This window comes from Bactrocera neohumeralis, chromosome 2 (assembly GCF_024586455.1).
Source record: "Bactrocera neohumeralis isolate Rockhampton chromosome 2, APGP_CSIRO_Bneo_wtdbg2-racon-allhic-juicebox.fasta_v2, whole genome shotgun sequence".
NCBI lineage: Eukaryota > Metazoa > Arthropoda > Insecta > Diptera > Tephritidae > Bactrocera > Bactrocera neohumeralis.
Genome location: NC_065919.1, coordinates 66356365 through 66384203, shown reverse-complemented (window position 1 = coordinate 66384203; position 27839 = coordinate 66356365). Strand labels below are relative to the sequence as shown.

The 27839-nt window shown below is 37.0% G+C and overlaps 3 protein-coding genes and 1 long non-coding RNA gene across 5 annotated transcripts; 1 reads left to right on the top strand and 3 right to left on the bottom strand.

Annotated features, from left to right (window-relative positions):
• Positions 1–6459: 6459 nt before the first annotated feature.
• On the bottom strand, positions 6460–8192 carry LOC126752059 (THO complex subunit 3). The gene is made up of 5 exons (XM_050462607.1): positions 7702–8192; positions 7513–7608; positions 7160–7444; positions 6942–7095; positions 6460–6879 (listed from the first exon to the last, which is right to left on the bottom strand). The coding sequence occupies exons 1-5, from the start codon at positions 7789–7791 to the stop codon at positions 6539–6541; spliced, it is 966 nt and encodes a 321-aa protein (XP_050318564.1). The 5' UTR covers positions 7792–8192; the 3' UTR covers positions 6460–6538.
• A 141-nt stretch (positions 8193–8333) lies between these two features.
• LOC126752068 (vesicle transport protein SEC20) lies at positions 8334–9781 on the bottom strand. The gene is made up of 2 exons (XM_050462622.1): positions 9557–9781; positions 8334–9501 (listed from the first exon to the last, which is right to left on the bottom strand). Exons 1-2 carry the CDS (start codon positions 9635–9637, stop codon positions 8896–8898), a joined length of 687 nt encoding a protein of 228 aa, XP_050318579.1. The 5' UTR covers positions 9638–9781; the 3' UTR covers positions 8334–8895.
• Positions 9782–11360: 1579 nt separating this feature from the next.
• Positions 11361–23549, top strand: LOC126751982 (N-acetyl-D-glucosamine kinase). 2 transcript variants are annotated; one of them, XM_050462500.1, is made up of 5 exons: positions 11361–11524; positions 12877–12968; positions 20912–21122; positions 21393–21618; positions 22733–23549. In XM_050462500.1, the coding sequence occupies exons 2-5, from the start codon at positions 12943–12945 to the stop codon at positions 23350–23352; spliced, it is 1083 nt and encodes a 360-aa protein (XP_050318457.1). In that variant the 5' UTR covers positions 11361–11524; positions 12877–12942; the 3' UTR covers positions 23353–23549. The 2 variants fall into 2 exon arrangements, with proteins under 2 accessions (XP_050318457.1, XP_050318465.1); XM_050462508.1 differs by lacking the exon at positions 11361–11524 and adding an exon at positions 11598–12204.
• Positions 23550–25449: 1900 nt separating this feature from the next.
• Positions 25450–27452, bottom strand: LOC126752074 (uncharacterized). Its single transcript, XR_007665956.1, has 2 exons — positions 27060–27452; positions 25450–26992 (listed from the first exon to the last, which is right to left on the bottom strand). It is a non-coding gene; the product is annotated as an uncharacterized LOC126752074 (long non-coding RNA).
• Positions 27453–27839: the final 387 nt, after the last annotated feature.

The window sequence follows — 27839 nt, the reverse complement described above, 5'->3', positions numbered from 1 at the left end:
TAGTTTTTATAGACTCTACAATGCTCCTTGCACCAAAAGCCACAGACTCTCAAGTTGTTCTCGTATATTTTTTTGAACGGTGTACAAGTTCTATGCAAGCCACCAAATTTATGCCTTCTGCTCACTTCACTTTCTCGTTGGTTATCACTTTTTTTGCCTCTTTTATTGTGTTTATGCACGTTGCAAAACGAAACCAAATGGATGCATCAACTTGAATTTGAGCACACAAAGTAAAAGATATTCTACGAAGACACACACACACACACATACACACTTACAAGCATGAATCAAACTTGACAATAACAGCCACGGTGTACTCAACCAACTCAACAAACGGCGCGTGCAACACATCCCTGCGCCTGGCTAACAATGACACTAAGGCAATGGGAACCACTAGATGCCATGCAATTTCAACAACTTTCTGCAACTTTTTTCATGTTTTGCTTGTTGCTACATTCCAGCAGTGCTATCTTTGTGCCGGTGAATGACAAGGCGCCCGCCACACCCACAAATACTTTCGCTGCACGCTGGATGACGGCGACATGCAACCTCGCGTTCGCGTCATTGTACCGAGCATAGTTGGCTCACTCGCAGCCGGTGTATGGACTGACTGGCTGTATGCCTCAGAGGCTGCATGTTTGTCTCGCTGACAGGCCCACTGCTCCGCACTTGTTTCGTTGGTTTTGCTCTTGCTGTTGTTGTTGTGTTTTTGGTAAACTGGCATGCTTGCAGGCTGTCCATTCGGCTGGCTGATAGTGGTAGCTACCTAAAGGAGATAGTGTCTGCTTGGCGTGGTCTTTCGCCTAAAAGCGCGCCTCGCCTGTCAAAAACCTCCCTCAGCTGGGCGCCCGCCACAAGACATTAAAGGAACAGCGATAGTGCGCGTGCAAGTTTGGCAATGGCGAAATAAACAAGTCTTCGCACAAATGCACGGCGTAATGTTTAAGCTGCAACAACATCAATGACAGTAAATTTTGTATAGTGGAACTTTTGCTGCCACAACTTAACAACTTTTATCATATTTATTGCCAATGTAAAGAGTTCGACTCTCTCTAGTGCTTTGGTAATCTTGTGCGGGTGTGTGAACATGGAAGTCCTTACGTTGCGAGCAGCTAAGTATGCCGCCATTTTTCTCTGAAATTAGTATCGTTTTTCCGGAAATTTCACTCAGTTTGTAAATCAAAGTGAAATTTATTTCTAAAGTTAGAAGTTTTGTGACTTTACACATTATGAAGGTTCGTAGGGTGGAATTGTTATTTAGTCTTCGTCAGGGCGGATTTGTTTGGCTTTTATATTAGCTGAGTTGTGAACAAATTCTTGTCAGACCCACTGAATAAAGTGCTTATTATTATTATTTTTTTTTTTGCAGTTGGGCCGCAACAACCAAGACTTAATGTAAAAAATTTCGGCAGATTGTTTCTGGATTCGACCGCATAGCTCTCGTTTAAGTCGAAAACCCAACTAAAGAGGATCTTGCCACCTCAGCTGGTTTTCATTGTTCCTCTTTCCTAATGCTCTCCTTTTCCTTATTTATTGCTTCTTAGTGTAATTAAACGAAGGCAAAAAAGGTCTTTTTTTTACTCAATATGTCAAACTTTCTGCTTGAAAAAATGTTTTTCGGCAGAGTTCTTCTTCATTATTTTAATATGGAGTTAGTCTCAGCCAAAACTCAACATATTTAGGTGAACGTTTATGGTTAATATAGTCTAGTTAAAAGCGGTGATTTTGGCATGCAAGACGATAATGTCCTGGGCGGACAAAACAGTTTGAAAATGAGGAGTTTAAAAGCAGGGGGATATATTTAAAAGAATGAAAAGGTTGAGGATGAAAAATGGATATTTCACCATAACCCTAAATGCAAAAAAATCATATGCAAAACCTGGCCAACCACTCAAATCAACGCCAAAGCTTCATATTCATGACGCCAAGTTAATGTTTCGTATTTGGTGGCAGTAGAAGGACGTCTTGTATTATAAGCTTCCAAAACCGGTTGAAACCAGTAACGTAAAACTCTGACGACAACAAATCATCAAATTGAAACAAGCGATTAAAAATGTTCGGAAATTGCGACTGAACATGAGGAAATAATTTTTTATCATGACAGTGTTTGTCCTCATGTTACAAGAAGCGTTAATGAATTCAAAAAATGAAAAAAGAGAGAAAAATGTTATAACTTCAGATGGGCAATAATTGACTATAGTAGAAATGCGATATTTCATTCTTTAGTCTGGTGACAGCCGCAAAGTAAATATTATTCCATTTTGCCTTCTTTCAGACAACTTTGAGTTTTGGCGACGAACAACTTTAGTCATGGCTCCCTTACGTGGTTATAGCGTGTTCACAATAGCGCGCCAGTCGTTTTTCTTTTCACTGTTTGCCAGCAACTGGAGATTCCAAGTGTAGCCAGGCTCTTCTCCACCTGGTCTTCCTGACTGATTCCACCGTCGGTTACACACCGAATACTCTCAGAGCTGGAGTGTTCACATTCATTTGGACAACACGACCTAGCCAGCCTAATTCGCTGAACTATATCAGTGTCGTTGTATATCTCCTACAGCTCATCGTTCCATCGAATGCGATATTAGTTGCTGCCAATGCACAAATGACCATAAATTTTCCGCAGAACGGTTTTCTCGAACACTCGTAACGCCGACTCATCAGATGTTGTCAGCGTGCATGCCTCTGCACCATAAAACAGGAATAAGGAAATAACGAGGAACTTATAGAGTTTGGCCTTTGTTTGTCGAGAGAAGCCTTTATTCTCAATTGCCTATGCAGTCCGAAGTAGCACCTGTTGGCAAGAGCTATTCTGTGTTGGATTTCGAGGCTGACATTGTTGCTGCTATTAATACTGGTTCCAATATAGACGAAATTATCTACGAATTCGAAGTTATGACTGTCAACAGTGACCTGGGAGCCAAGTCGCGAGTGCGGCGACTGTTTGTTTGATGACAGGAGACATTTCGTTTTTCCCACGTTCACTACCAGACCCAATTGCTTTGCTTCCTTATCCAGTCTGGAGAAAGCAGAATTTACGGCGCGGTTATTGAGGCCAATGATATCGACCAGCAAATGTGCCAGCAAATTATACCTGCTCTGTTCAGCTCTGCAGTTCGAATTATTTTCTCCAGGATATCAATATAATCGCAATCGAAGTCGCATGATAGGGTGTTGTCTTGTCTGAAACTTCGTTTGGTAGCGAACGGTTCGGAGAGATCTTTCCCGATCCTGACGGAGCTTTTGGTATTGCTCAACGTCAGTTTATGCGGCCGTATAAGTTTTTCTAAAATACCAAATTCAAATATGGCGGCATAAAGGCAGCTTCATGCCTATCCAAAGCAGCCTTAATCTTTTACACAGTGCGCTCGATAGAACTTTATATGCGATGGTAAGGTGGCTTATCCCGTAGTAGTTGGCGCAAAATGTGGGGTCACCCTTTTTGTGGATTGACGCATGTTTCTTATAAGTTCTTCGTCGGCGTATTTGAATAGCTCGGCTGCCAATAATTCGGCCCCACCGCTTTATTGTTCTTCAGACGGGTAATTGCTATTCGAACATCTTCATGGTCGAGCAATGCAACGTGCGCTCTATCGTCATCGATTGGGGAATCGAGTTCATCATCTCCTGGTGTTTAGCTTTCACTGCCATTCAGCAGGTTTGGAGAAGTGCTCTGAGCACTAGATCAATGGTTTTACAAGAGTATGCTCCGGTCTTGAAACCTTTTGTTAGTCGTCACCTCCTTTCGTAGCATTTTCGAGCATTACCCCTATCGGCCAGCTTGTCAAGCTCTTCGTACTCACGCATTTCGGCTTCTCTCTTTTTTTTATCTGCAATTGCGTCTCGCTTACCTCTTCAACTATCGGTATCTATCCCATCCCGCACGTGTTGTGATCGATTGTAACATTGTTTTCCGAAAACCAATGGTTTCGTTTGTAGTTGTACGTAAGGAGCTTGAAATGCCGTCCCACTGTTCCTTTATACCGAGTTGCTGATTAGTGCTCACAGAGAGCAGGAGTGCAAGTCCAGTAGAAAATCGTTCGGCTGTCTGTTGTGATCGCAGCTTCGCGAAGAACCATATTTCAAGCTCCGGCGAAATCGATCAGCCTCAATCCATTTGGAGTTTTCATTACCTGACAAATATATCAAGGAGGGTCGTGTGAAATTTCAACCCATCGGTCCAGCCGTTTTCGAGAAATTTTGCTCACCGACTCTGAAAACATGGTTTCGAGTTTAAAATTTTTGGAGCCGATTACACTAAGTTTAATAATTCTTACAAATTCGCTTATATCTGCGAAACTATTTCCGGAATCAATTTCAAACTAGGTGAATGTTCTCAAATATGTACATATGTATATGAACATTCGATACTTGTGATCACAAGTGGATAGAACCCCTCGAGTTGTCAATTGTATTAATAGAATGTGGTTTTCAGAGGACTAACCTAGTTTAGAAACTCCATTTTTGTAATTTTTCAAATAAAAGTAATGTAAACGAGTTTTATTTCATTGCCTTCGCCTTAATAGGCTAATAACCAACTGGTCAACGAACCTAAATATTAAAGTTTTTAGATGATTTAGTGTTATGAGGATCCCACAGCCGGTTAATCTCACTTGAAGTCGCATCAAAATATGAATTTATTGATGCCAACAAGAACCGTTGAGGAAATCAGCACATTACACGTTGCTTCACAATTTAGGTTGCGCTGCAGACGCCCAAACCGCAAACAATATATTTTTATTGAAGCAGAAAGAAGTTGTAATAGAAAAAAACTGAGCTTTGAAAATGTGGTCAAGTAGCCGTAATATACAAGCATTCATGTTCTTGTCCATCGTTTAACATGCCATCATGTCTTCTTACTTAAACTTTCCACTTAGCAATAGTGAGCTTGTCAACACGAATTTCGCTACTAACCAACAACAAAAACAACCATGCAGTACTCAAAGCTTAAAAAAGTTGCGCAAAGCAATTTCAAAGCGATGTCATCTAGGGTTGTACAAACATAAAATAACTAACCTGAACATTGATACTGATGACAGCAGCCAACCACTTCAGTGGAACAGTCGCAATGCAGACTCGGCGCTGCAGTCGAAGTTCTCTATACGACTGCGATCGATGTTGGTTGGCAGAGCGGTAAGCAGGTTGGAATTACATATATACATAGCAATGTTCCCGAGGAAGTTTGTATGTTATATATAAACCGTAAGAGTGCATATGCAAACATATACAGACCAACTAAAAAAACTATTATTTTCCAATACCACTTCCAATTTAAGTTTCACTCTGGCCAAGGAACAATTGAAAGTTTGACAATCTGATATGTGGAATGGACGCAAAAAGTTGTAATAGAAAAGTTAAAATAGTCTATAACTAAACAGTCTAAACAATTTGAAAATCATGTAATTTCACTGGGAAGTACACATACATATCCATGCACACATACGTATGTACATATCTATATAACCAGAAAAGGTAAAATGGGTAAATATTTCAAATTGGAACTAGCATATTTTCCACTTTTCACCCTAAATCAGATAGAAAGTGTACTAGTTACAGTTCAATTACGGCAAGTTTTTACAATTAAACTTCCTTAAATATGCTTTAAAACTTAAAACCAAAAAATCACGTTACAACTGCTTTGATTTTCGATGCACCAACGTGTATTCGAATATACATAAGTACATATACTTCTTTATATTTATATATATGTATGTATGTATATTCATAAGGGTGACAGTTATTTCACAAATTGAAGCTTGAGTTATTGCACTAAACATATGTATGTAAGTATTCGACGTAAGCAAGCGCTTTATTTTCAATTTAAAACGTGTCGAATCAAGGCATTTCTTGTTCTTTTGTGTTAAATTTTTTATCTCCAAAGCAAATACTAAATCTACAACTTTGATACTCTAATACAAAAATTTTCGCACTTGAAAAAATGTCTTGATGATTTTATTAATAACAATATTTTTTTATAAGTTATATTATAATGCATTTAGAGACATGAGACAATCGTGACAAACAGAATACCGGCATAAAGTTATGTGTCAAATGTACTGATCATATAGTACACCATGGCGTATGAGCAATACAGAATGTAAACAAATCTTTTTGGTATGTACATATAAATTTTGGGACACAATCTGAAACTTCAGCAGCATTTGCAAAAATAAGAAATAACTTGAAAATAACAGGACACCCTAATGTCCACACACACGTCGCACATAACCTCATTACCAACAATTGAACACAAATTGGTTGTTTGCGTGTTAAACGCTCGTAATGAGACGATTGAGTTTTAACTTCGACTCCGCCTATTTAAAGTGGGCGTAAATTGAGCACAAGCACTGTTATTAGTCAACTGAAATGAAAGTGTGCGTTTAATTATAACGGGTTTAATACAAGCCGATTTTTTAATTGAAAACGGCAAATTTCAATTAAACTGTTAAGACGACAATGTGATTTAAATTGTAACTGTAAACTGTATTTATTTGCTAATTCACAAATTAGTATTTATTTCAATGCATTTTCATAATTTCAATTACTCCGAAAACCCAAAAACTTTGAGGTTACCCGCTTCACGCCTTCGGTCGTTACCGTCTTTATCATCGCACGCATAAGCGAGTAAATATTGCTTAGGATGCCAGGCTACTGTAAAAGTTGCTGCATCGACTGTGACATCAGCCACTTTCTCGCCTGTCTCCGTATGCGCAATATCGATGAGCAAATCCTCGCTAGCCGATGCCAACAGTTTACCATCGTGACTAAAGGAAATCGTGCGTACCGGCCAATCTAGGCGTGATAGCACACGCAAACAAGCTAGCTCGTTTGCATCCCATAGTGAGACGAGCGCATCTGCTGAACCGGTAGCGAAATATTTACCTGTCAGAAAAGAAATAAATGTATTGCATTTCTAACCTTAGTTTTTTAAATTGAAATATTACCAGTGGGATCAAATTCGATGCAAATACAAGTAGCAGGATGTGCCTTCAGCACGTGCTGCAATTCTAGACTCGGATAGCTTAAGATGTGCACACAACCCATACCGTTGGTCAAGAAAAACAAATCACTTGTATTATTCCATGCAATTTCATTCACCTGCAAGCGCAATGCATTAATTACTAAACAAATCAGAAGTAACAAAGTAATTGCAGCGTCGTACCTCAAAGTTAAACTGTTCCTCAGCGCGTATTTTATTGGTGCGCGTATCAATGAATGTCACCAGGTCTTCTTTATTACCAACTGCTATAGTTTTGCCATCAGGTGACCATGTGATATTTATATTTTCACCTTTTGTATTCGTGACGGTGGAGCATTTGCCAGCGCGTATGTCCCAAATTCGCACAGTCTTATCACCACTAGCCGTGCTGAGCAAGTCTGCATTTGTTGCATGCCAGCAAAGCTGATCCACGGAACCGGTATGACCACGGTAGGTATTCTCTTTACTCTACATAAAAATATTAAATATTATAAATTTATTTTTCATATATACAATATATTCAAGTACACACATACCACACGATCACGTTCAAGCGTATACACGGCCACCGTTTTATCAAAGGAACCAGAAGCCAAACGTCTGCCATCACAACTCCAGCCAACAGAATGTACCTTGATTGATAAAACAAACAATTATGGGAATTAAAATTTTCAAAAATTATAAGTCATATTGAAATTGTTTAGAGATGTTATTATATGCATTACCTTCGATGTGTGCGCCTTTTGCTCTCGAATTTTTCCATGTGTTTTGAAGTATGCTTTCAAATCCTCTAAAGACATATTAGATTGTCCCATTTTTTGCCTATTTGTGTTACTTTTTTACAAAAAATTCGGATATGGCTAATTATTTCAAAATATTGCTGTTTTTAGTTGTTTCTAAAAAGCCGCAACAGATGTAAACAAAACAGCATTTGACAGTATGCTTCTTCTTACTATGACTAGTAAACATTCACAATCATGTGCGAAAATTTAATTCATCAGTCATGATTGTGAAAAAGGGCGTAAGTTTAATTGGGATAATATTGAAATATTATAGAAGAACCTGAGGCACTCGTGATGGGCACCTAATTGCTTGCTTACACGCAGTTCGGTCAATGCGGTTGTTGTTGTAGCGGCAGAATTCTGCCGAGTTGAAAGTCCTTGGCCAGATAAAAAACCGGGACAGTTCCGTGTACGTGAACCCGACTGTCGTGCGGTCATTTGTCTGTGGTGACAAAAGCTGCTTAAGTCCTGTAATTAAGGAACTGAGGACTAGAATTTGCATCATTCTAACCATTACAGATAATATCATAATTTATGAATCTGTAGTTATTAATAAATTTATCAAAAACAGTAAGTTTAGCGTGTACATTACAGATTAACAAGATCTTTTATTTTTTTTTTAATTATTTCTTATGTTTGGATATATGCGGAATATTTTTTATAATCATACTTTTAGTTGTTTTACTTTATTACTGAATTGTGTTTTGCTTTTTATGTGCATTTGTTTTCTGTATAAATCTATTGGCATTTTGTAATATTTTACATATTAAATTTTAAATTCTCACAAAATTTTTAAACAAATAGTGACAAAAGAATAATAAAAAAATCGCGTAAGTTTTAAATATGGCTACAGTAAGAACTAGTTAAAATTAGCTAAAGTAAGCGTAAATGTGTACAACTGCTGCATACGTCATATTCTGCATTTGTTTAATATAGTAACATATACATATATGCGTAAAGAGTATATAAATTATATTAAATTACTAAGTTAAATTCTCATCCCTTTAGAATACCTTCGCACTGTCTAAATTACGAGTATAACCTTTACTATACATTGCCTTAAATGTAATTTCCCTAAACAAATAGTTCGCATGCATTTTGTAAATTGCCATCGGGGCTACCAATCATTTCTCACGTCTAAAACAAACGTTTTTGCACAATATAAAGCACACAAGCTAGAAAAAATGCAAACGCAAAGAAAAGCAACATCTTATCTGTACACTCACGACGTCCATATTTCTTTAAAAGCTTTCCAGACTGCGAAATCGAACCGGCTGTGTTTTGCAGTTCATCACGTGTCGCTTCTACATTTTGCGATGACGCCACCAAGTTTTCCAATGTAATAGCGCTTTTTTGGGTTGTTTCAGACAGGTGTCGTGATATGGCAAGCATTTTCTCTGTTACATTGTTCTCCTGTGATACTAAGCTACCACGATTATGGCGTGAACCCGCACCAGTTGTTCTTTGCCGTAAATCACTTTCACCCGTTATAGCCATTAGCTCCTCTCGATTAGCCTTTTCAATTTCTATGCGTGTCGAAATATTCGCTTTACGAAATGCTTGCAATGTTTTGGAAAACTGATCTCTGTGCGAGTCCACTTCCTTGCACAACTCGGCATCGCCAGTATCTCGCGCCCAGTCATCGAGGTGTTGTATACTTTTACGCAAGGCCGCCAATTTAGCACGGCCAGCTTCATTTAACGCTTCCAATTCGTGAATACTCCCACGATATGTTAATATATCCTTAAAAACATACTTGTTAACAAATTCAATACAAACGTACTTTGACCAATCATACCTGTATTATTGCTTTGACCTGCAGATTGTTATCAATCAAATCTTGTCGTATTGACTGCAATGTATACTTTTGAATATCCATTTCAATTAAACTGTATGTACTTGTTGATTTATTTTACTATCTAAATTGCTATTATTTGACGCAGAAAATAAATAATAAAACGTAAGAACTTTTGCTGTTCTTCTTCTTCTTGCCAATTAGTGTGGCATTCAGAATAGTTACAGTGTTGTGCCACAGCGGGAATTTGTACTGGCCAAAATACTGGTTTTCGTTTTTGATATTTTATTTGATTAACGTAATAAATTATTTTAGCAAGTTTAATAATTAATGTCTTAACGAATTTTAAAATGTACTATATCTGTAAATATATAGTTATTTTCACATTGAAATTTTCTACCTTCGAAACTACATACATATGTATATGTATGTATATAAACTCTAGCATGATTTTAGGGTTATTTGATAACAACAAAATGTCTCATTTCCGTCAAGGCAATTACTATAACGATTTTTCAGATCAGTTTCGACTTAGCATCAGTAGAAATGCAAAGTTTAATCCAAATGCGGTCTATCTTTTCTAATATTGTCTATGTGAGTAAACCTCTTATATTATACCAATACATATCAGTGTATGTATGTATATACATAATGATGTATTAAGACATGCTTTGTTTACTAACATAGATAGGAAACATACATACATACATGTACAGCCTTCATAAAAGAAGCAAAAACTAAACTTGCAGAAGGTATAATCAAAACAAAAGTGATTATTCGGCATACCAGAGATACAAATAAAATATAAATACCAACGCTCATATACATATATACCTTATATATATATATATTCTCTCTCATCGCACAAAAAGCTTCTCTGACGCTTCTGAGTTCTCCACTTATGATTTAGTTTCCTTTTTACTTATATTCTCTTATTGCAAATCAAACATTTATAACGACTGAACTGAACGCTACACCTGTAAGTAGGCATCCTGTGGTAATATTTGATATTTTTAGTTTATACTTTTTATTAAGTTTTATATACGAAATCAAAAGTAATAGCTTCTATGTATTGGTGAGATCAATGTAAACTTGTATATGCAACGTTAGTATTGTTTACCGTGTTCCGTTTCTTTTTCATGTATCAGAGATAATTTGAACGAAATAATACCAAAGTAGTGTCCAGACATTGGAACGTTCTCATGTCCGGTTATAGGGTTTTGCATGAAAATATTAATGGGAACGTTATGTTCCTAAAATTTGTCCAGTTATTGGAGCTGTCCGATTATGAGGACTGTTCGTACTGGGGAATTTCACTGTATATATATACATATATTTAAAAATGTCTCCGTTTCGTTTCCTTTTGGTTATAAACATCATAGAAAACTTAATACACCCAGTGCAGGGTATAAAAATGAGGTAATTACAATCAGTACACTTTCAATTAATTATTATCTACTTTGAATTCTAGTAAAACAACAACAACAGTCAAAGAAATTATAAGTAACATTAACTGCGCCATTCACTTTCTAATCTTCCATCACACCTGCCACTTCTTATTAGGTATCTTATCAAACGTGCACGCTTATCAGCAGCGCTAATATAGCCGTCAGTAACGTTGGTAGCACAAACGTCGTGTTAACCACGATACCGCCGGGATTATTGCGAGCGTTCGCATAATTTTTGCAATTCGTATTTGTTTTGTGAGCGCTTAGCTTTTTACGTCGCCGAATATCGCTGAGCACTGTTTTGCTCTTTATGCTTTCTTGTTAATTCTGTACATGCATGCATCGACCGATTTTCAGCATTCGAATCGGACTCCATCATTTCGTGCATTCACTTCAACGCGTACGGAAGGGTGGTGTTGGCGCACTTGTCAAGTCGAAATTAAACAAGTTTTTGCTGAGCAGCTGTTCGCTTTGACGTTGACGGCACATATCTACATACCCAAAGGGGACATACCTTCACTAGGTATTGAAAATATTTTCTACATTCTTTGCCCATTCTACTTGTGTTTTCACATTTGTTGTTGCATGCATATAAAGTGCAATGCTGTTCAGATACTTTGCAGAAGTGACTAGAAAAGTTTTTATGAATTAAAAGTTGTATGCTTATTTATGTATATGTAAACAACAAAATAAAAGTGCAATAACTAATTGACGTGGCAATGTGCAGTGCAAAGACCAAACAAAGCTGTGTTACAAACAATTTAACAAATGCTAGTAGCACCTTCTCGTTGCGCGAAAGGTGTAACAAAACAAAAGAAAATGTTAAGGAAATAGAGCAGCAACGAATATAAGTGCAAAATATTTGTCAGTTTTAATTTTGAAACAACGAAGTTGCAGTGAAGAACAAAAATTCAACAACTTTTCTAACCAATTATTTAAAATCACTAGAAATAGGAGTATTTGTAAATAAAGTTGGTCAAAAATGCCTGCTTTATACATATGGTATAAAAGATAAACAAATAAAGGTTTAGATTTAAAAGTGTTGAACATTCAGCATGTCAAAGCTTCAGGAAATCAATTGCGCTTAGATTGCAACGAATTGCCAACTCGCTAACCGCCATTTTTCCGCAGCCAATCGGCTTGTCTGCATGGCCCAAAGCAATAGGTGAATGGCAGTGGCACATTGAAATGGCACTAGTGCACGTACGTACATATGTAAACTATTACAAATGTATGTATATGTGGTATGTACGCACAGTTCGCTGACCTTCGCTTTTCAATTAAGAGCGAAAGTTCAAGTCGACAATAAGAAAAAACATGGTTACTTATAGAAAAAGATTGCAAAATTAGTTGAAAGCGAAGGAGACATACATACATAAGTGTTTTTAGTAGGTCAATAATACTAGAGTGTTTTTCGTAAGAGTACACGGGCTTTATAAGTGTAATGGCATATTTCTTGCAATAAACAAATTTTTTAATAAACAAAAATGCCCAAAAATTTTGCCGCGTAAGTTGGTTTCAATAATCGTGAATATTTGGTTGCAACCACCAGTTGATCGCATGCACAGTGCAAATCATACACTTTTTTGGTTTTACATATTTTGAAAGGTGTTTTTTATTTGTTAGTGACTAATGTAATGCCATTCTTGCAAAAGCGATACTTTTAACTGCTCAAATTACAAGTACGAACATGAATAAAGAATAAAATAAATGTATGGTTTGTATTTTGTTATTGTCTTTTGTGAAACCCAATAATTTCTACACATTTATACCGACTTCAAAAATATAGAAACAATAACGAAATATTTTTAGTGGGATCTGTATGAAATTACTGCAATTTTATTACTAAACAGTTTTTTTTCGTTTCTTCGGTAGTTGTTGAACGTGGAGTCTTGATATTTGGAAATTTGTGAATTGCTAATAAAAAATTTTTGGACAAAAATGAAATATTTTGGTGGAGTTGAAGGGTGAGTATAAACGATTTGAAATAAAATAATTATATATTTATGTATGTATATATTGAGCATTAAGTGGTGTTTTTGATTGATTAGCAGCCAGCTGTCAGTTAAGTTCTGGTTAATATAACCAAAAACAATCTTTCGGTAAAGAACCTTTTTTAACGACCCTAAGCCTAGTCAAATTAGACAAAATACAAAAATGAAGTTACATAAATTTATTACAAATTGAATCCTGGAATATTTCTCTTTTGCTAATTGGCACGATTAGGACTTTTAGTATGTTATCTTAAATCATATCTTAAACATTTTCACTAATTTTCGGCTCGTGGGAAATGTATGTGATCGTGAAAGGCTATTTTGAACGGATTACATATATGAGATTTCAAATTAAATATAGAAAACCCTACCAAACATAATCAAATGTTAAATTTAACCTTTTTAATTTTTGTTTTAGAGTAAAGTTACATAAATTTACAAGTTGAAAATTTGTGAATATGTTCAAAACATGATTAAAAACAAGAAAAAACTTTAACTGCGGTTACACTGAAGCTATATTACCCTTCACTAATATTAATTTGAAATTATTGTTCAGAGAGTACACCGTGGCCTTGTAATAAAAATTTTGCAATAGTATAAAAATATACAGGCGATAAGTAAAAAATTTCCCTCAAAACATAATAAAAGTGTAAAAATAATAAAAAAAAAATATTGAATACATGATATACATATATGTATGTATGTAAATAGAAGAAATAGTTCACCTACCTAACAGTTTTTCACTCAAAACTCTTTTTGTGCAATTCTCAACGATACCAAACCTTTCCTTTGTATGCATGTGTATGTAAATATTTGCGAATATCGCTTATGATATCATAGCGATCGATTCATATTGTATTTGTCACTCGATTATAATAATTATTTGAGACAATAATTGACAGCAATAACAGCAATTATTGATGTTGGTGTTTTATCGAAACAAGTGGTTCGTATAAAAACAGCCTTCAGTTAACTAGATAACAAAAATGTGTAGGAAATTAATATTATGTGTGTACATATTTATGTACTTATTTCATCAGCTAAATATCGTTATGTGTATAAAATGAAGAACAACGTATCGTTAAAAAATTAGAAATTGAGTTTTTTTTTATCGATTCACTATATAATTTTGCATGTGTATATGTACGCGGTCGGATCATGGAGAGAGGGGTGTCATATGTGTAGGGTTAGCTGGGAATGCAAAGTGGTGGTTAGAGTCATGCGGGGACTCGTTGCATGCTGGACATATGTTTGATATGTCGGGGTCGATTCTGAATAAGTAACAGTTTAATCTGCAACAGTATTCACAACGAAGCTGCACAAGGGTCACTCCCAAGTGTCACTGGCAAGTCGAGCTCGCCGTCTGCAATGTTTGACTCCAAGTAGGCCATTAACTGATTGGAAGTTGGGGAAGGTGTTTATGGCTCTACTATGAAAGGTGGTCAGTGCCTGTCTGAAGTTAGGTGCCTCCGAAGTTTGGTTGGCGTATTGTCGATAGGACCTTTTGATGTTCCTAGGAGGGGGTTCCGCAGCAAGCTGGTGACTGCAGGGATGATTTCTACGAAAACACCACAGAAGAAACTGCTTGGAGAGAAGTTTTTATACTTTTTAAATGGGAACATACGGGTCTCACTGTGCAGATGTTCGATAGGAGACATCAATGGGTATATAATACTATAGTACTACTGTCTACGAAAACACGACAGAAGAAACTGCTTGGAGAGAAGTTTTTATGCTTTTTAAATGGGAACATACGGGTCTCACTGTGCAGATGTTCGATAGGAGACATCAATGGGTATATAATACTATAGTACTACTGTATCTCGCAGCAATGTCAGTTACTATCTCTTATCACTAACTGTACTACAGCTTTGAACCATTGTTGAACTTGTTGTTTATTGCATTTACCTTCTATTGTATATACTAAGTGAATCGTCGCAGTCGAAGTATATTATAATAGATTACAACAAAAATGCACTTAAATTATATAGCTGTGGAGCTTAAATGGGTTCTGAGTGGGATTTCAATTTAAGGCAAGTGGACATTTGAACGTTATTGCCACAAAACATAGCTGTATTCTGGCAAATGCGTCATAAAGCTTTTATTTATGCAAAAATAGAAAGTAAAGCGCAATAAAATATGATAAGGAAATAAAAAAATGGCAGGGAAATATCATATATGTGATATAAATTTCATAAAAGGGATTAAGTTTAATACATTGGTATGTGAGAAAAAACAAGAGAATCGTAAATCAATATGTTAAGGATATGGTCCATTTTATTCATATTCAGCGATAAAGTCACATTATATTTAAGGAAACAGGTTTAGTTAATTTCTTGAAAATAACGGGTGTTTTGCGGTTCCGGCATCGCGGGATGGATTCAATATTCGGACGCCATAATCGCCCAGCAGAGTCCATAATTCGTACCGTTGCCACGACAATCGGATCTAAGTAATCGGAACTGACCCGAATTTAAATCCGGGCAAGGACTGTCAAGTCGGCACCATTCGTCGAAATTACTTCAGGAATGCTTTCTGCCGCTACAACAGCAACAACCCAATTCGTGCAACCACAGATCGGTTTCAAAGCCAATGAAACCATCAAAAGAAAATGAAAAACCAAAAGGTGTGAGAATTATTCTACGTTATCTCCCAGATCGTGTTATTCAACATCGCTGCACTAGTATTTTTTGCGAGGTATTGACGCAATCGGAGAGAATATTCGACGCATTATTGCTGAATTTATCCGAGCGGCGGTTTTTTTCATAATCATTTTTGAAACTTGATGGCAAACCCTTATCTTTATAATAAAGATAACTTCTTGGCCATAACATTTAATTATGTTTTACTTCTTCTTGAAAACCACATATCTAAAAAAACCCTTAACACATATTGCTCGACATAAACATTGTAATGTAAGGTGGAAAGGTGGAAAGATGGAAATTCTTATATTAGATATATTATAGGTAGGGTTGACCCGATTTCAACCAAAACACAAATTTAATGGGGAGTGTTTATTATCATTCGAAAGAGCATTCTTTGGCGTTTTTTTTCTGAAGATTATCTCTGTTTGGCCACGGCTACGTCTCAGATGGTTCATCCGTTGAGTTCAACTCTCGATAACTCGTTCGAGCATTTCGACTGGTAACTAGCGAATGACACGCATGATGTTTTGCTCCAAGGCCTGAATGGAAGCGGGATTGTCCGCATAAACTTTAGACTTTACAAATCCTCAAAGGAAAAGGCCAATCGACTGGCCCAAAACGTGAAATCATCTGCTCACCGAAATTTTATCTCAATAAATCCATTGAGTGATGCGATTTGTGGGAAGTGGCGCCGTTTTGTTAAAACCAAATGTCGCCGAAGTCACGAGCTTTAGGTATTAAATAGTCGGTTATCATCGACATCATTTTTGAAGAAATATGGTCCAATGATTCCACCTACCCACAAACCACACCTAACCGTTGATTTTTCTGGATGAAATGACAACTGTTGAATCTCTTCAGGTTGCTCTTTGTCGCAAATACGGCAATTTTGCTTGTTTACATACTCATGTAGAAGCTCAAATCGCTGAACAAAATTTGGCTCGAAAACGTCAGATCTTCTTGGAACTTTGGAGCCCATAGAGCGGAGCGATGTCACTTGAGAAGGTCGAGTGGCTTCAATTCTTACACAAGCTGTATTTTGTATGCCTTTAATTTAATTAAAATGCACCAGGTTGTTCTATACGTCAGCCCGAGTTGCTGCGAACGGCGCAGAGCCGACTCTCACCGGTCTCCGTGTACATTCTCAGCTACGTCTTTTTCACTATTCGGTGTATTCGGTCGAATATCATACAATAATGATTGCTCTACAGATGGGTGATGGTATTGTAAATAATACACTCACTAAGCCGATTATGTTGGCCATAAGTTGAGCGAAGCGCGCGAAACAAATTCTTTATAGAACGTGAATTTTCGCAAATAAAGTAGAACGATTTGTAAATGTTGGTCGGATACTGAACAAAAATATCATGACAGCTTAACTCACGCCTAATCCAAAAAAAAAATTGAAAAAGTACCTTGACTTTGATCACCCGTTATAAAGTGAAAACCTTTATATTTGAGAATGGGGGCTAATGGAATTATTGGCCAGATTTTATTCATTTTTGATATAAGGACATATTATCGGGAAAAGATTATTTCTGTATTTAAACACATATCACAGATTAAACGATATTTTCGGTTAAAAGCCAGCCATAATTTCCGGAAGTATAAATAATATTGGTAATAACACATTTGTGGTGTACTATATATGTATTAAAAAAAAAAAATTAAGTTTTCACTTTATTTAATTTTCACTTAATTTCAACGCAATTTTCAAAACTCAAATTTAAATTTATGGTTAAAAAAATTATAAAAATAACAAAGCAACATTATTTAAGTGAGTGAAATTGTACGCGTTAACCTTTTTTGGTTGCTCAATTAAAGCATTTGCCGCGTACGTCACAATTAATGTTGATTGATACGGAATTCTTTCAATTAAAAAATCGACCAATAACTACATATGTTTTAATACATATCTACAGCATTTATGCATGAATGTAAACACTGTTGTACACTTGTACTTTCATTGGAGGACATATTCATCTATAATATTTCATCAATTCAATTAACCGCACGAGTTACACGCTCATTCACAAGCACTCCAGCATCTACATACGCGCATATATAATATGTATGTACATACACACTGAAACACTTATTTAGATTCATTGTTCTTTTTATAGACACTCTCAACACTAGACACTTACAATAATTGACAATTACAAACATTTGCATAAAAATAAACCTACAAGCAGTTAATAAATATATATAACCATAAATGCACACATTTTAGACTTACATGCGCCCACATACATATATACATATTAATATATGTACATACATGAAAGAAGCCATTAGCTTGACCGGCCTCTTAATTGGCAAAGGCAAAGATTTTACTCGGCAACAACACAGTTCGCCTTTTTTTCAATTAGAGTTCAATTAAAATGTTTGGGCAGGCCCCTCATGTGAATAAGATAATTATCAAAAAGCAACTAGTTACTTACATACATAACAGTAGCTATCGCAATACAGTGCCCATATTGTTGATAGTAGGGTAGAAGGGGAAGCATTCGCCTCTTTTTTTTTTTTTTGAGGTGCTCTCATAAAAAAACTGTTAATGGTTTTTCAAAACTTTTTTTTTTGTTTAAGAGCTTACATTTGTTGGCTTTAAATTTTACCCGTTTTATTCTGATTACCTCGCATATTTATACCTATATTACAACAAGTGAGGAAAGACTAAATTCGGGTGTAACCGAACATTTTCTACCCCTGCAACTTGCAAGGATCATAGTCGGCTAAATACATTCTGATGTTGCCAATATTAGAAAATGTAGCGAAAGCGTTCCACTTCATTGTTCGACGAAATCTTGAACATACATAAAATTTTCTCTGTGTTTCTTTAAGGTACCTCACATACGATCACCAATCTATGTGGAGTAAAGTCAGCCCGATCTTGATATTAGTTATATGGAGGCTGGGTCATGTTTTCGCCCAATTTTATTCATTTTATTCACAAATATAGACCGTTGTGAATTAAACACGCTTTATTTTTGATCTAAAGCCAACTATAGGTTCACATATTCGGTACCTAGGAGCTTGAACAGTTTCGGTTCGATTTGGAAAAGTTATGGTCATAAGATTTCACACTACGAAGCCATTATTCATTCAAAGATTTATCTCTTTATTTTAATTGGTGCTTTATTTGTATCCGGGAATGTGAAAGAATCAGTTTTACATAGAATTTCATATTGTGTTCTACGGAAAGTAAATGTGTCTGTAATCAGATTACCCCCGTTTTGGCACTGTAACATAAAAATCTCAGAAGAATGTTATGTACCAAATTTGGTCGAAATCGGTCGAGCAGGTCCCGAGATATGTGATTTTACCACAAAGTGATCGGTGCCGCGCCCATTGTCAAATTTTGGTATCGACGCCTATAAAGCCTTCTCGTACCAACTCAAGGTTAAAATTTAATGTGTCTGATGCATTTATTTATTGATTTATCGCACTTTTAGTTGTTTTTAAGAAAACCGTTATAGAGAGAGTTGTAGTCTGATTGCGCTTTTCATACTGTCGTAAGAAAGGTTGACAAAATTTGTATTGTAAAAATTTGGGTGATATAGCTTTATTGGTTTGGAAGATACGAGTTCATATATGCATTAAAGTTATTGGGGGCGGGGGTCACTTTTTAAAAATTTTTCAAACCAAAGGTGCCGCTAGTTAATGGTTTTCGTCGTGCCAAATTTTAGTTCTTTATAGTTTAGTTATGGTACTTCGATAAAATAGCGTTTTGTGGGCGTGGCAGTGGTTCGATTACGCCTTACATCTGTCTCGATTAGTTTTATGCGATTCATACAACCGTTAGATGAACAAAACTATTATACTTTGTGTCAACATGTTGCAAGAGTATAAATATATTCATAAATGGAATGTTTAAGGACACAAATGAATGGAGGGATTTAAGATAACTGCCAGACATGATAAGCTAAGAGGTTTTATCTGTCTGTGAAGTGGAATATTTTTACTTTAATTCAGCTTAGCAAACACGTTTTTAGCGAGTAACAAAGCTGGCACTCATGTAAACGTGACGTTACAGACGTGACTACGTGACGAGATTGTGGTCTGGAGTGGTGAATTAGCTGTACACAATACTTAAACCAATAATTCCTCGATACACTTTATCGGACATTCAAAAACTATACCAAAATATAAGAGACTTTACTGAAGGTTGCAAAACTGTTGCGAAGAAATGTAAAGATGAGAGTAGGGAAAGGCAACTGAAGGTTAGGAGAACAAGAAAGTGTAAAGTAGTCCATATCCCTTCTCCGGACTGTAATTAATTCCACTAGTAAACCAGTGGGACGTCGATGCGGTAAGCGCTAAGCGGTTCGAAGCTGAAGTTTAACTATGGGAACAAAATCATTTCCTCAACTTGGACCCAAATTTGAAAAATTATTAGCTCTTGAATTTATTCAGGTTGCTCTTCGTCCCAAATTGAGTCAGAAATGGGCCACATCGCTGAATAAAATTTGGCTCGAAAACGTCGCATCTTCTAGGAACTTTTCAAAACCTTCAAGAGCGCGAAGCGATGTCGCATGGGAAGGTCGAGCACAAGCTGTATTTTATCGTTCCATACGTCAGTGCGAGTTGCTGCGAAGGCGCCGAATCGGCTCTGCAATCAAAATCACTTCGCGTTCAAGTAAGGACTAATATTCCCTCACTCTATTGTTCCCTCTCTGAACCACCCCGTGCTTCTGATATAGTTCATCAGTACATGTACTTTTATATTTGCAACCTCTTAAACGTCATCCAAAAACTTCCGACCGGCAGTTGCAATTCTTTTTCTGTATAGAGCCCTGCATTTGCATAGAATGTTTTACTGTCTCCTCTTCTTCTAAGTCTTGACAAGGCCCGCCAATTAGACAGCGATCTATTTGCACCCCCGACTGGAATTCTTACACCATCCTTTTTGAATTTTAATAGTCGATATGTGCGACCCCTTTTTCATTCATGCCACGTTTACCTTCTTGTTGCGCAAGTCAGGGATGGACTTCACCGAGACGCATTCGTCTATTAAATAGTGACCAGAGGCATGTAAACACCCCCTTTTTCGAGATCTAAGTAAGTTGGTGCGTGCTGAGGTTAGTTCATCTGCTTCACAGTTTTTAAAAAATGGTTGAATGGGAGGACGTAAAAGTATACTGGTATTAGAGACCACTTAATAATTTCAATAAAAATAAATTCAGTAATATCTATTAATAGTTTAATTTTCAAAATTTTATGTTGAGTTTCCGCACATTTTCCAACAATTTTATGCTCATTTCATTACAGTGGTGCCACACATTCACGTCTGGTAATCTGCGATGAGAGTGGGAAATCGCTTGCGCTAACCTCCGGTCTCGGCACGAACCATTGGATGGTCGGAATACCGGAAGTAGCGCGCAGAATAGCCGATATGGTGGAGCGCGCCAAAGAAGAAGCTTGTATTGCGCCCGAGGTGCGTCTAACCAGTTTGGGTTTGAGTCTCAGCGGCTGCGAACAGGTGAGCGGCATAAAATACAGTTATGAATAAATTAGCATTTCTGATTTGGCGATCCGCTTAATCTCGTTTGTTTGCATTTAATATCGTGTGATTAGCAAAAAAAGCGAATATATTCAATTCATCGTTTTCAAGGTTATCTCAAGCGTGCGTCATCAGCGTAGTTGCTCATTTGTAATACGGAGTTTATGAATGAAATAATGCTTGAACTTGATCACAGTTAAATTTTTCCTGATAGCCAAAATAATTTGGCCTTTTTTCTTTTTCCAACAGGAAGCCACAAATGAAGACCTTAAGAAGGAGATGTTCAAAAGTTTCCCTGGTATTGCGGAGAGTTATGTAGTTTGTAGCGACACCATGGGCAGTGTTTTCACCGCCTCACCGATTGGTGGTATGGTCGTGATTAGCGGGACAGGTTCGAATGCTCTGTTACGTAATCCAGATGGCAGCACATATACTTGCGGTGGCTGGGGACATTTTATGGGCGATGAGGGCAGTGGTGAGTACAGAATGTTATTCTAAGTGCCTTAAAACTTTACAACAACATGAACTTTGCCTCATCTTTGTTGTCAAGAAATTTTCATACATTTCTCAATGCTAAGCTGATACCTAGGATAGAAATACTATGATATTTTAGGAAATTGCATAACTGAGGAGTTTGACAAAAAAAGTCGGTTTTGAGAACTTCTTAAGACTTTGATGACTTTATGCCCAGTCTAAGCCATCGACCAAATGAACAAAGTTCTTATAAAATGTGTCGACAATAAGATTTTTATTTGGATCAAGTTATTCTTATTAAAGAATCCCTACGTTTTGCCGATCTGTAAGTCCGAACACGGGAGTTCTATTTTCTATGACATCACAAAGGACTACGTATAGTCCACGTGCGATCTTTGATCAGCCATCTAACCTAACCTAACCTAACCTAACCAAACCTAACCGAATCCCTACAAATCTAATTCGCTCAGAAGGGACTGATCCAGTAATTGAAGACAGCGCATGTCTCATGGAACCTGAGCTAAGAGTATAGGGGGCAACTCGTAGGTCAGATTTCTCCTATTCAACAGACGAAATATCTAGTATTAGCATAAAGTAATATTACTTCGACTTTAAAGAAATTCCTGATATTTGAATGCTGTTAGATTTTCATAGGCAGTTAAAAGAGAGCAGGTCTGACATACATAATTTTTTCTCATATATCTCGGATCAAAGAAGGTCTTGGACGTCGTTATAAAATCGAAAGAATCTTCAAAAAGCTTGTAAAACCATACAATTATCGAATAACATCCCTTCAAGCTGGCTTTGGTTGATATCGGAGAAACATGTGGTCCGAATGTAAAGCCTTCTGTCAAAATGTGTGGGGCTCGTTTATAACAATAATGCAGAACATTCAATTATATTATATTAATTTCTTTTTTTAGTCAGACAGCTGTAGGGTAACATTTTCACAGCATATAAATTCGGATCTGTTTCGATTACAAAAATCTAATTTTCTACGGAATGGTTTAACCCTTTTAATCACGGCTATCTCTGTCACATCATTCATTACTTCAAGCCTGCTTTCTCTATTCCATCTTTAAATATTAATTTCCTTCATTTTCCCCCTTTGCTAGCCTTCTACATCGCACATCGAGCCATGAAAATTGTTTTCGACGACATGGACAATCTGAGAAAATCACCTTACCCCATCGAACGCCTCTGGGAAGTTATCAAGCAACACTTCAATGTCGACACACGCTTCGACCTACTGCCACACTGCTATGCCAACTTCGATAAGCCCTTCTTTGCGAGCCTCTGCAAGCAAATCGCACACGCAGCCGATCAAGATGACGAGCTCGCCAAATCCCTATTCAACGATTCCGGCGCGTGTGTAGCGCGCAGCATAGCCGCATTGACGCCCAAAGTACAAGATGAGCTAGTCAAAACTGGTGACCTGAGCGTGGTGTGTGTGGGCTCCGTATGGCATAGCTGGCATTTGTTGAAGGACGGTTTCGAGCATGAAATGAGCAAGCATGACGTGCCGTTCAATCTGAAATTGGTCACCATAACAAAGAGTATGGCATATGGCGCCTGCTATCTGGCCGCTGACGCTATCAACTATCGACTGCCGCGCAATTATCTGGACAACTTCGATGTCATGTATCACTACCGCACGAAACAAAAGACAACAAATGGACACAGTAATGGCGGACAGTGTGTTCCATCGACGGAGAGTGTTTCGGTGCATGCTTAGAATCGAGTCAAGAACACAGTTCAGTAGTATCAATGCTATAAGTTAAGAATACCGAGTAACTTTGAGTCGCTTCAAATTCCATAGGTTAGTCCGTACACATACATACCATATACACATGCTTGTATAGACAGTTACAAAATTTACTACGTGTAGTTGTAGCCTTAGTTTAATAAATAAACAAATATACAAATCGTTAATCACTTTTTATCAAAATCAATTTGATTCGTGTCAATCAACGTCACTTCGTCAGCTGTTCGGTTTTCCACGCGGCGACGCCACACTTAACACTGAATTTATGAAAGTCAAGGTTAGTGCGTCATGGCTCCGGCTGCTATATTTTTCTGATAAGCAGCACTAAACTCTACAACAACAATGCAATAATATGAGCTCATAAGCAGTCTGATAACGCTTGCTGGTTGAGGAAGTGCAGTTGTAGCATTTACGAGCATTTATCAGCGATGCACAGTGTGAAATTTGTGTTATGTTTTGATCGAATTCCTCATACCACTTTTTGACAATTCCATAATACCAAACGTTTTTACGAATTCTGTTGGATTTTGGGTCTTTGTGGTAAGAACTGTCGAGGGAAGTGAAGTGGGAACTGCGCTAATGCGGCGATTAATGTAAATTATTGACCTCACTTGGTAAGTGTTATAAAGTCAACCAAAGGACGGAGAATCTCAGCTGGGAAAATCCATTACAATTTCTCAGCACCTACGGCAGCTCTGAAGCACAATGCGCCTATTGAAAGCCAACTGCCTCAGCCTGCGATCTAGAGCTCCAGCGCCTTTCTTTTCAACCAGCCATTCCATAATCGTCTACTCGACGCTTCAAAACAGGTCATTCATGAATTCCGACTTCAAATTCCGAACCCAAATCAGAAGTCCGCTAACTGTTAATACAAACCAAAGAAATGTACGACAAATTTTTTACCAATAATCCACTAGATCCTTCGGCGAGTAACACCAAATGCTCTCATCATTCATTCTTTTCTTCAACATAATGATAAATGAGTAATGGACTTTGTAAAAATACATGTTTGTCATATTTTGAGAACCTCGGACCTCTTAATTATAACAGACGTTTTTAAATTCCGAAATGCAATTTTTCTGTACTGTTTTCTTGTGTGCACTTTTACGTAACCTGAGTAATCTGAGCAGCCGGAGGCTGATGTAGATTTTCAGTAGAAACAGTGAAGTTGAAATGATGTAATCTGTCTTAAAACAACATCTCTACATCAAAAGTCCACAATTTCTTAAAACTGATCCACTTTTCGTTATATTCGTATGTATAACTTATTAAAAATTAAATGATGGCGTGACTGTCAACTAAGAAGAATGGAGGGTTCCAACGACATTCGGGACTATGTAACCGAACTCATGTAGTAAGGCCTAAAGCCTGTTACAACTATGGTATAAAAGAAAGATTTCATGGAAATATTATCAGACTTCTCACGCTGGCGATAGATCCATTGATCAATTAACATAACCATTTCTGAAAGCATAGAGGATCTTTGCTTTTATTGTTGTTGTTGTTGTTTTAACGGTTATCAGTCCCCGTTAAGATGGTAAGGATTATCCAGGTTGTCGTCGTCGTCATCTAGCGGGAGGCGCAGGAAACGCGGTGTTTCGACGGGATCGGACCAAAGGGAAAGGGGTGTTAGATGAGTGGGGTTGGCAGCGTATGCAAAGAGGTGGCCAGTGTCATGCGGCGACTCATTGCATGCAGGGCATATATTGGATACGTCGGGGTCTATTCTGGACACGTAGGAGTTTAACTAGCTACAGTATACAGAACGAAGCTGCGCTATCTTTCAATTCTCACGTCAGCCGGTTCTACGCACTGGAATTGACCCGGATTTTATCCGGCCAAGGGCTGTTTTTTCGGCGATCTAACCCCGTTTGGACCGGATCTTTGCTTTTATATTTATGTGGGCTTGTATTTTATTTATCAAGTTTTATTTTATTAATTTTACGTTTAAAGTTTATTTAAAAAAAGTTCGATATTTTATTTTAACAAAAGTTCGATATTTAAACTGCTCAGTGTCTGACTGTTTTTTCAATACCATTCATATCCAAAAATTTTAATTTTTAGCTGTAAAAATTCACACTTTTCCCATTTGATACGCACACCGTATCGCGATGCTAATTCTAAAACTTGTCTCAGTTTCATTATCCCTTCATCGATGTCTTTGGTTGGAATAATGATGTCGGTGATATGTATACCAATCGTTTTGTCTTTTATAAGGTCTCCGAAAACATAATTTAAAAATCTAGAAAATACATCTCGTGAGTTACGTATACCGAATGGTACGTATTTAAATTCGTAATGTCCATCTTGAGTAACGAATGCTGTATATTTTCTCGAATCTTCAGCTATAGGCACATGACATTCTCCATCTTCCAAGACCAATTTTGTAAAAATTTTTGCTTTCAGCAACATGTCGAAACTGTCCCACATCGTGATCACGGGAAAGTTATCCTGAACGATTTTCTTGTTTAACAACCTGTAGTCGCAACATAACCGTTTTGATCGTTTTGCTATAACAACTGGAGATGCATAATTTGAAAAACTTGGCTGTATAATGTCAGCTTCTAGCCAATTTTCCACCTGCTGGTTTACGAAATTTCTGTCTTCTAAAGACAGTGTTCGTGGACTTTGGAATATTGGTACTTCATCGCTTAAAACGATCTTCATTTCATATGGAAATTTTTCAATACATTGAGGTTTATAACTATTTATCAATTCTTTAATAACTACGTTATCGGTATTTTCCCCTGCCCTCGAACATATCTCCTGAAACTCATCTAGTAACTCGATTTCTCTTTCTTCCACCTCGTGTTGAACATTACTCATTTTAGCGAATTCAAAACCTTCTGGTTCCACATTCATATTGACTTTATACACATATACATATATGAAAGTTTTACAGCAGTTTCACAACACCAGCGAAGCTTATCTGTCCGTTCTCGCAATGCACTGTTATAATTCAAAATATTCACTTATAAATATGAATGTATCTTTAACAATAGTTAGGGACCATTCAAAAAGTTTTACAGTAACAAAAAATAGTTCGGAACAAACTAGTAGAAATGTCAAAAGTAATTAATAAAAAAAAATATGTCGATCTTATAGTTTTCTGCTTTCCTCGTTCAACGTATACAACTTTTGTTAGTTTCAAATTGCCAGTCGATGTAAAATATCGGTTTCTATTGTTCTAACTTCAATTCGCTGCTTTACTAGTATGTAATTACTTCCTCGCTTCACTCGCACTTTACTTCTTTCGTTTCCCCCACTCGTTTAGCAATTGGGGTTTCACCTCCACATTATCGTCTTTTGTTCTCGTATTTTGTGCTTGCGACTACTTGAATGCGTTGCTAACACTCCTCCGTTGGATTTTTATTTCACAAGAATTATCGCTTTATCGCCGTTAATTTCAAAATGTTGTTTCGTTAACTACGCCTGAGTGTTTGATGACGCTTGTTGTTAGCAACGCTATTTTTCCGACAGTCTAAATTTGTTTGTGTGTTTGCCGACGCTGACTAATACAGCGGACGATTAATTGTTGTAAAAAGCAGCAAAGCACACTTTAAAATTTTATTCACAATTTCTCCGGTCTGAGGCCACAATTTGTGAGTGCCTGTTTCATTTATTAAGTTTTAATTTATTAACATTAAAGTTTATTTTAAAAAAGTTCGACATTTCACCTGTTCAGTGCTTGTTAGCGTGTCGGCTCACTACGTTTTTTTTCCATAGTCTTCCGTATTCGTCATTCTTTATCGCTACTCGTTGTCTTTTTAAAGTCAGTGTTGTCACTGTCCGTACGTACGTCCGTTCGCATGTGTGTATGATAACTTACAAATTCAAATGCTTTAATACTAGAAGTAGACTAATGCAGAAGCCTTTGAAAATGACAGGAAAAGAAAGAAAAGGATGAAGCCCAACGGAAACGAAAGTCAAAGTAACAAAAGGGAAAAAGTAATTTACCGTGATCTGTCGTCGGGAAAAGGAAAGGGAGGGAGGTGAATTTTTAAGCATTAAGAATAGCTGATCCAATTTCTACAAACTCTTTGAATTGGCAAGCCGACCATTCGCACGAAGTAGATCTTCCGTATATATGAATGGATTTAGTACTAAGAGTGAGCTCCTTTTATAAATTGGCTTCGATTATCTTAGTAATGATATACCTCGGCTGAAGTACCACGCTTGAGTAGATACGATAAGAGCGTCCTTTGATTTCGCCACTGTATCGCCTTGGGAGTATACTGTGGGTAATCCCTAACATTTGAATTTGAGTCGCTCTATGTACTTGAGCATGTTAGCGATTACTCGGCAGCTCGGAACCACCGTTATCGGAATGTTGAGAAGTTTTTGCATGTTTTTTCTCGTCATGTTTTAAACATAGTCACCAACTCAGCTAGCACCTTGTAAATAACCTTGAAAGTCTATATTGGCCGGTTTGTTTTTTATTAAAAAACACGGTTAAA

What these genes read in the sequence shown, in the direction of transcription:
- LOC126751982 (XM_050462500.1), top strand. Translation starts at nt 12,943, where the DNA reads ATGAAATATTTTGGTGGAGTTGAAGG. An exon ending in TATTTTGGTGGAGTTGAAGG is followed by an intron (nt 12,969 to 20,911) that starts GTGAGTATAAAC and finishes ATTTCATTACAG; the next exon opens with TGGTGCCACACATTCACGTC. An exon ending in TATGGGCGATGAGGGCAGTG is followed by an intron (nt 21,619 to 22,732) that starts GTGAGTACAGAA and finishes CCCCTTTGCTAG; the next exon opens with CCTTCTACATCGCACATCGA.
- LOC126752059 (XM_050462607.1), bottom strand. Translation starts at nt 7,791, where the DNA reads ATGGGACAATCTAATATGTCTTTAGAGGATTTGAAAGCATACTTCAAA. An exon ending in AAAAGGCGCACACATCGAAG is followed by an intron (nt 7,609 to 7,701) that starts GTAATGCATATA and finishes TTATCAATCAAG; the next exon opens with GTACATTCTGTTGGCTGGAG. An exon ending in CGCTTGAACGTGATCGTGTG is followed by an intron (nt 7,445 to 7,512) that starts GTATGTGTGTAC and finishes ATTTTTATGTAG; the next exon opens with AGTAAAGAGAATACCTACCG.
- LOC126752068 (XM_050462622.1), bottom strand. Translation starts at nt 9,637, where the DNA reads ATGGATATTCAAAAGTATACATTGCAGTCAATACGACAAGATTTGATT. An exon ending in AGGTCAAAGCAATAATACAG is followed by an intron (nt 9,502 to 9,556) that starts GTATGATTGGTC and finishes TATGTTTTTAAG; the next exon opens with GATATATTAACATATCGTGG.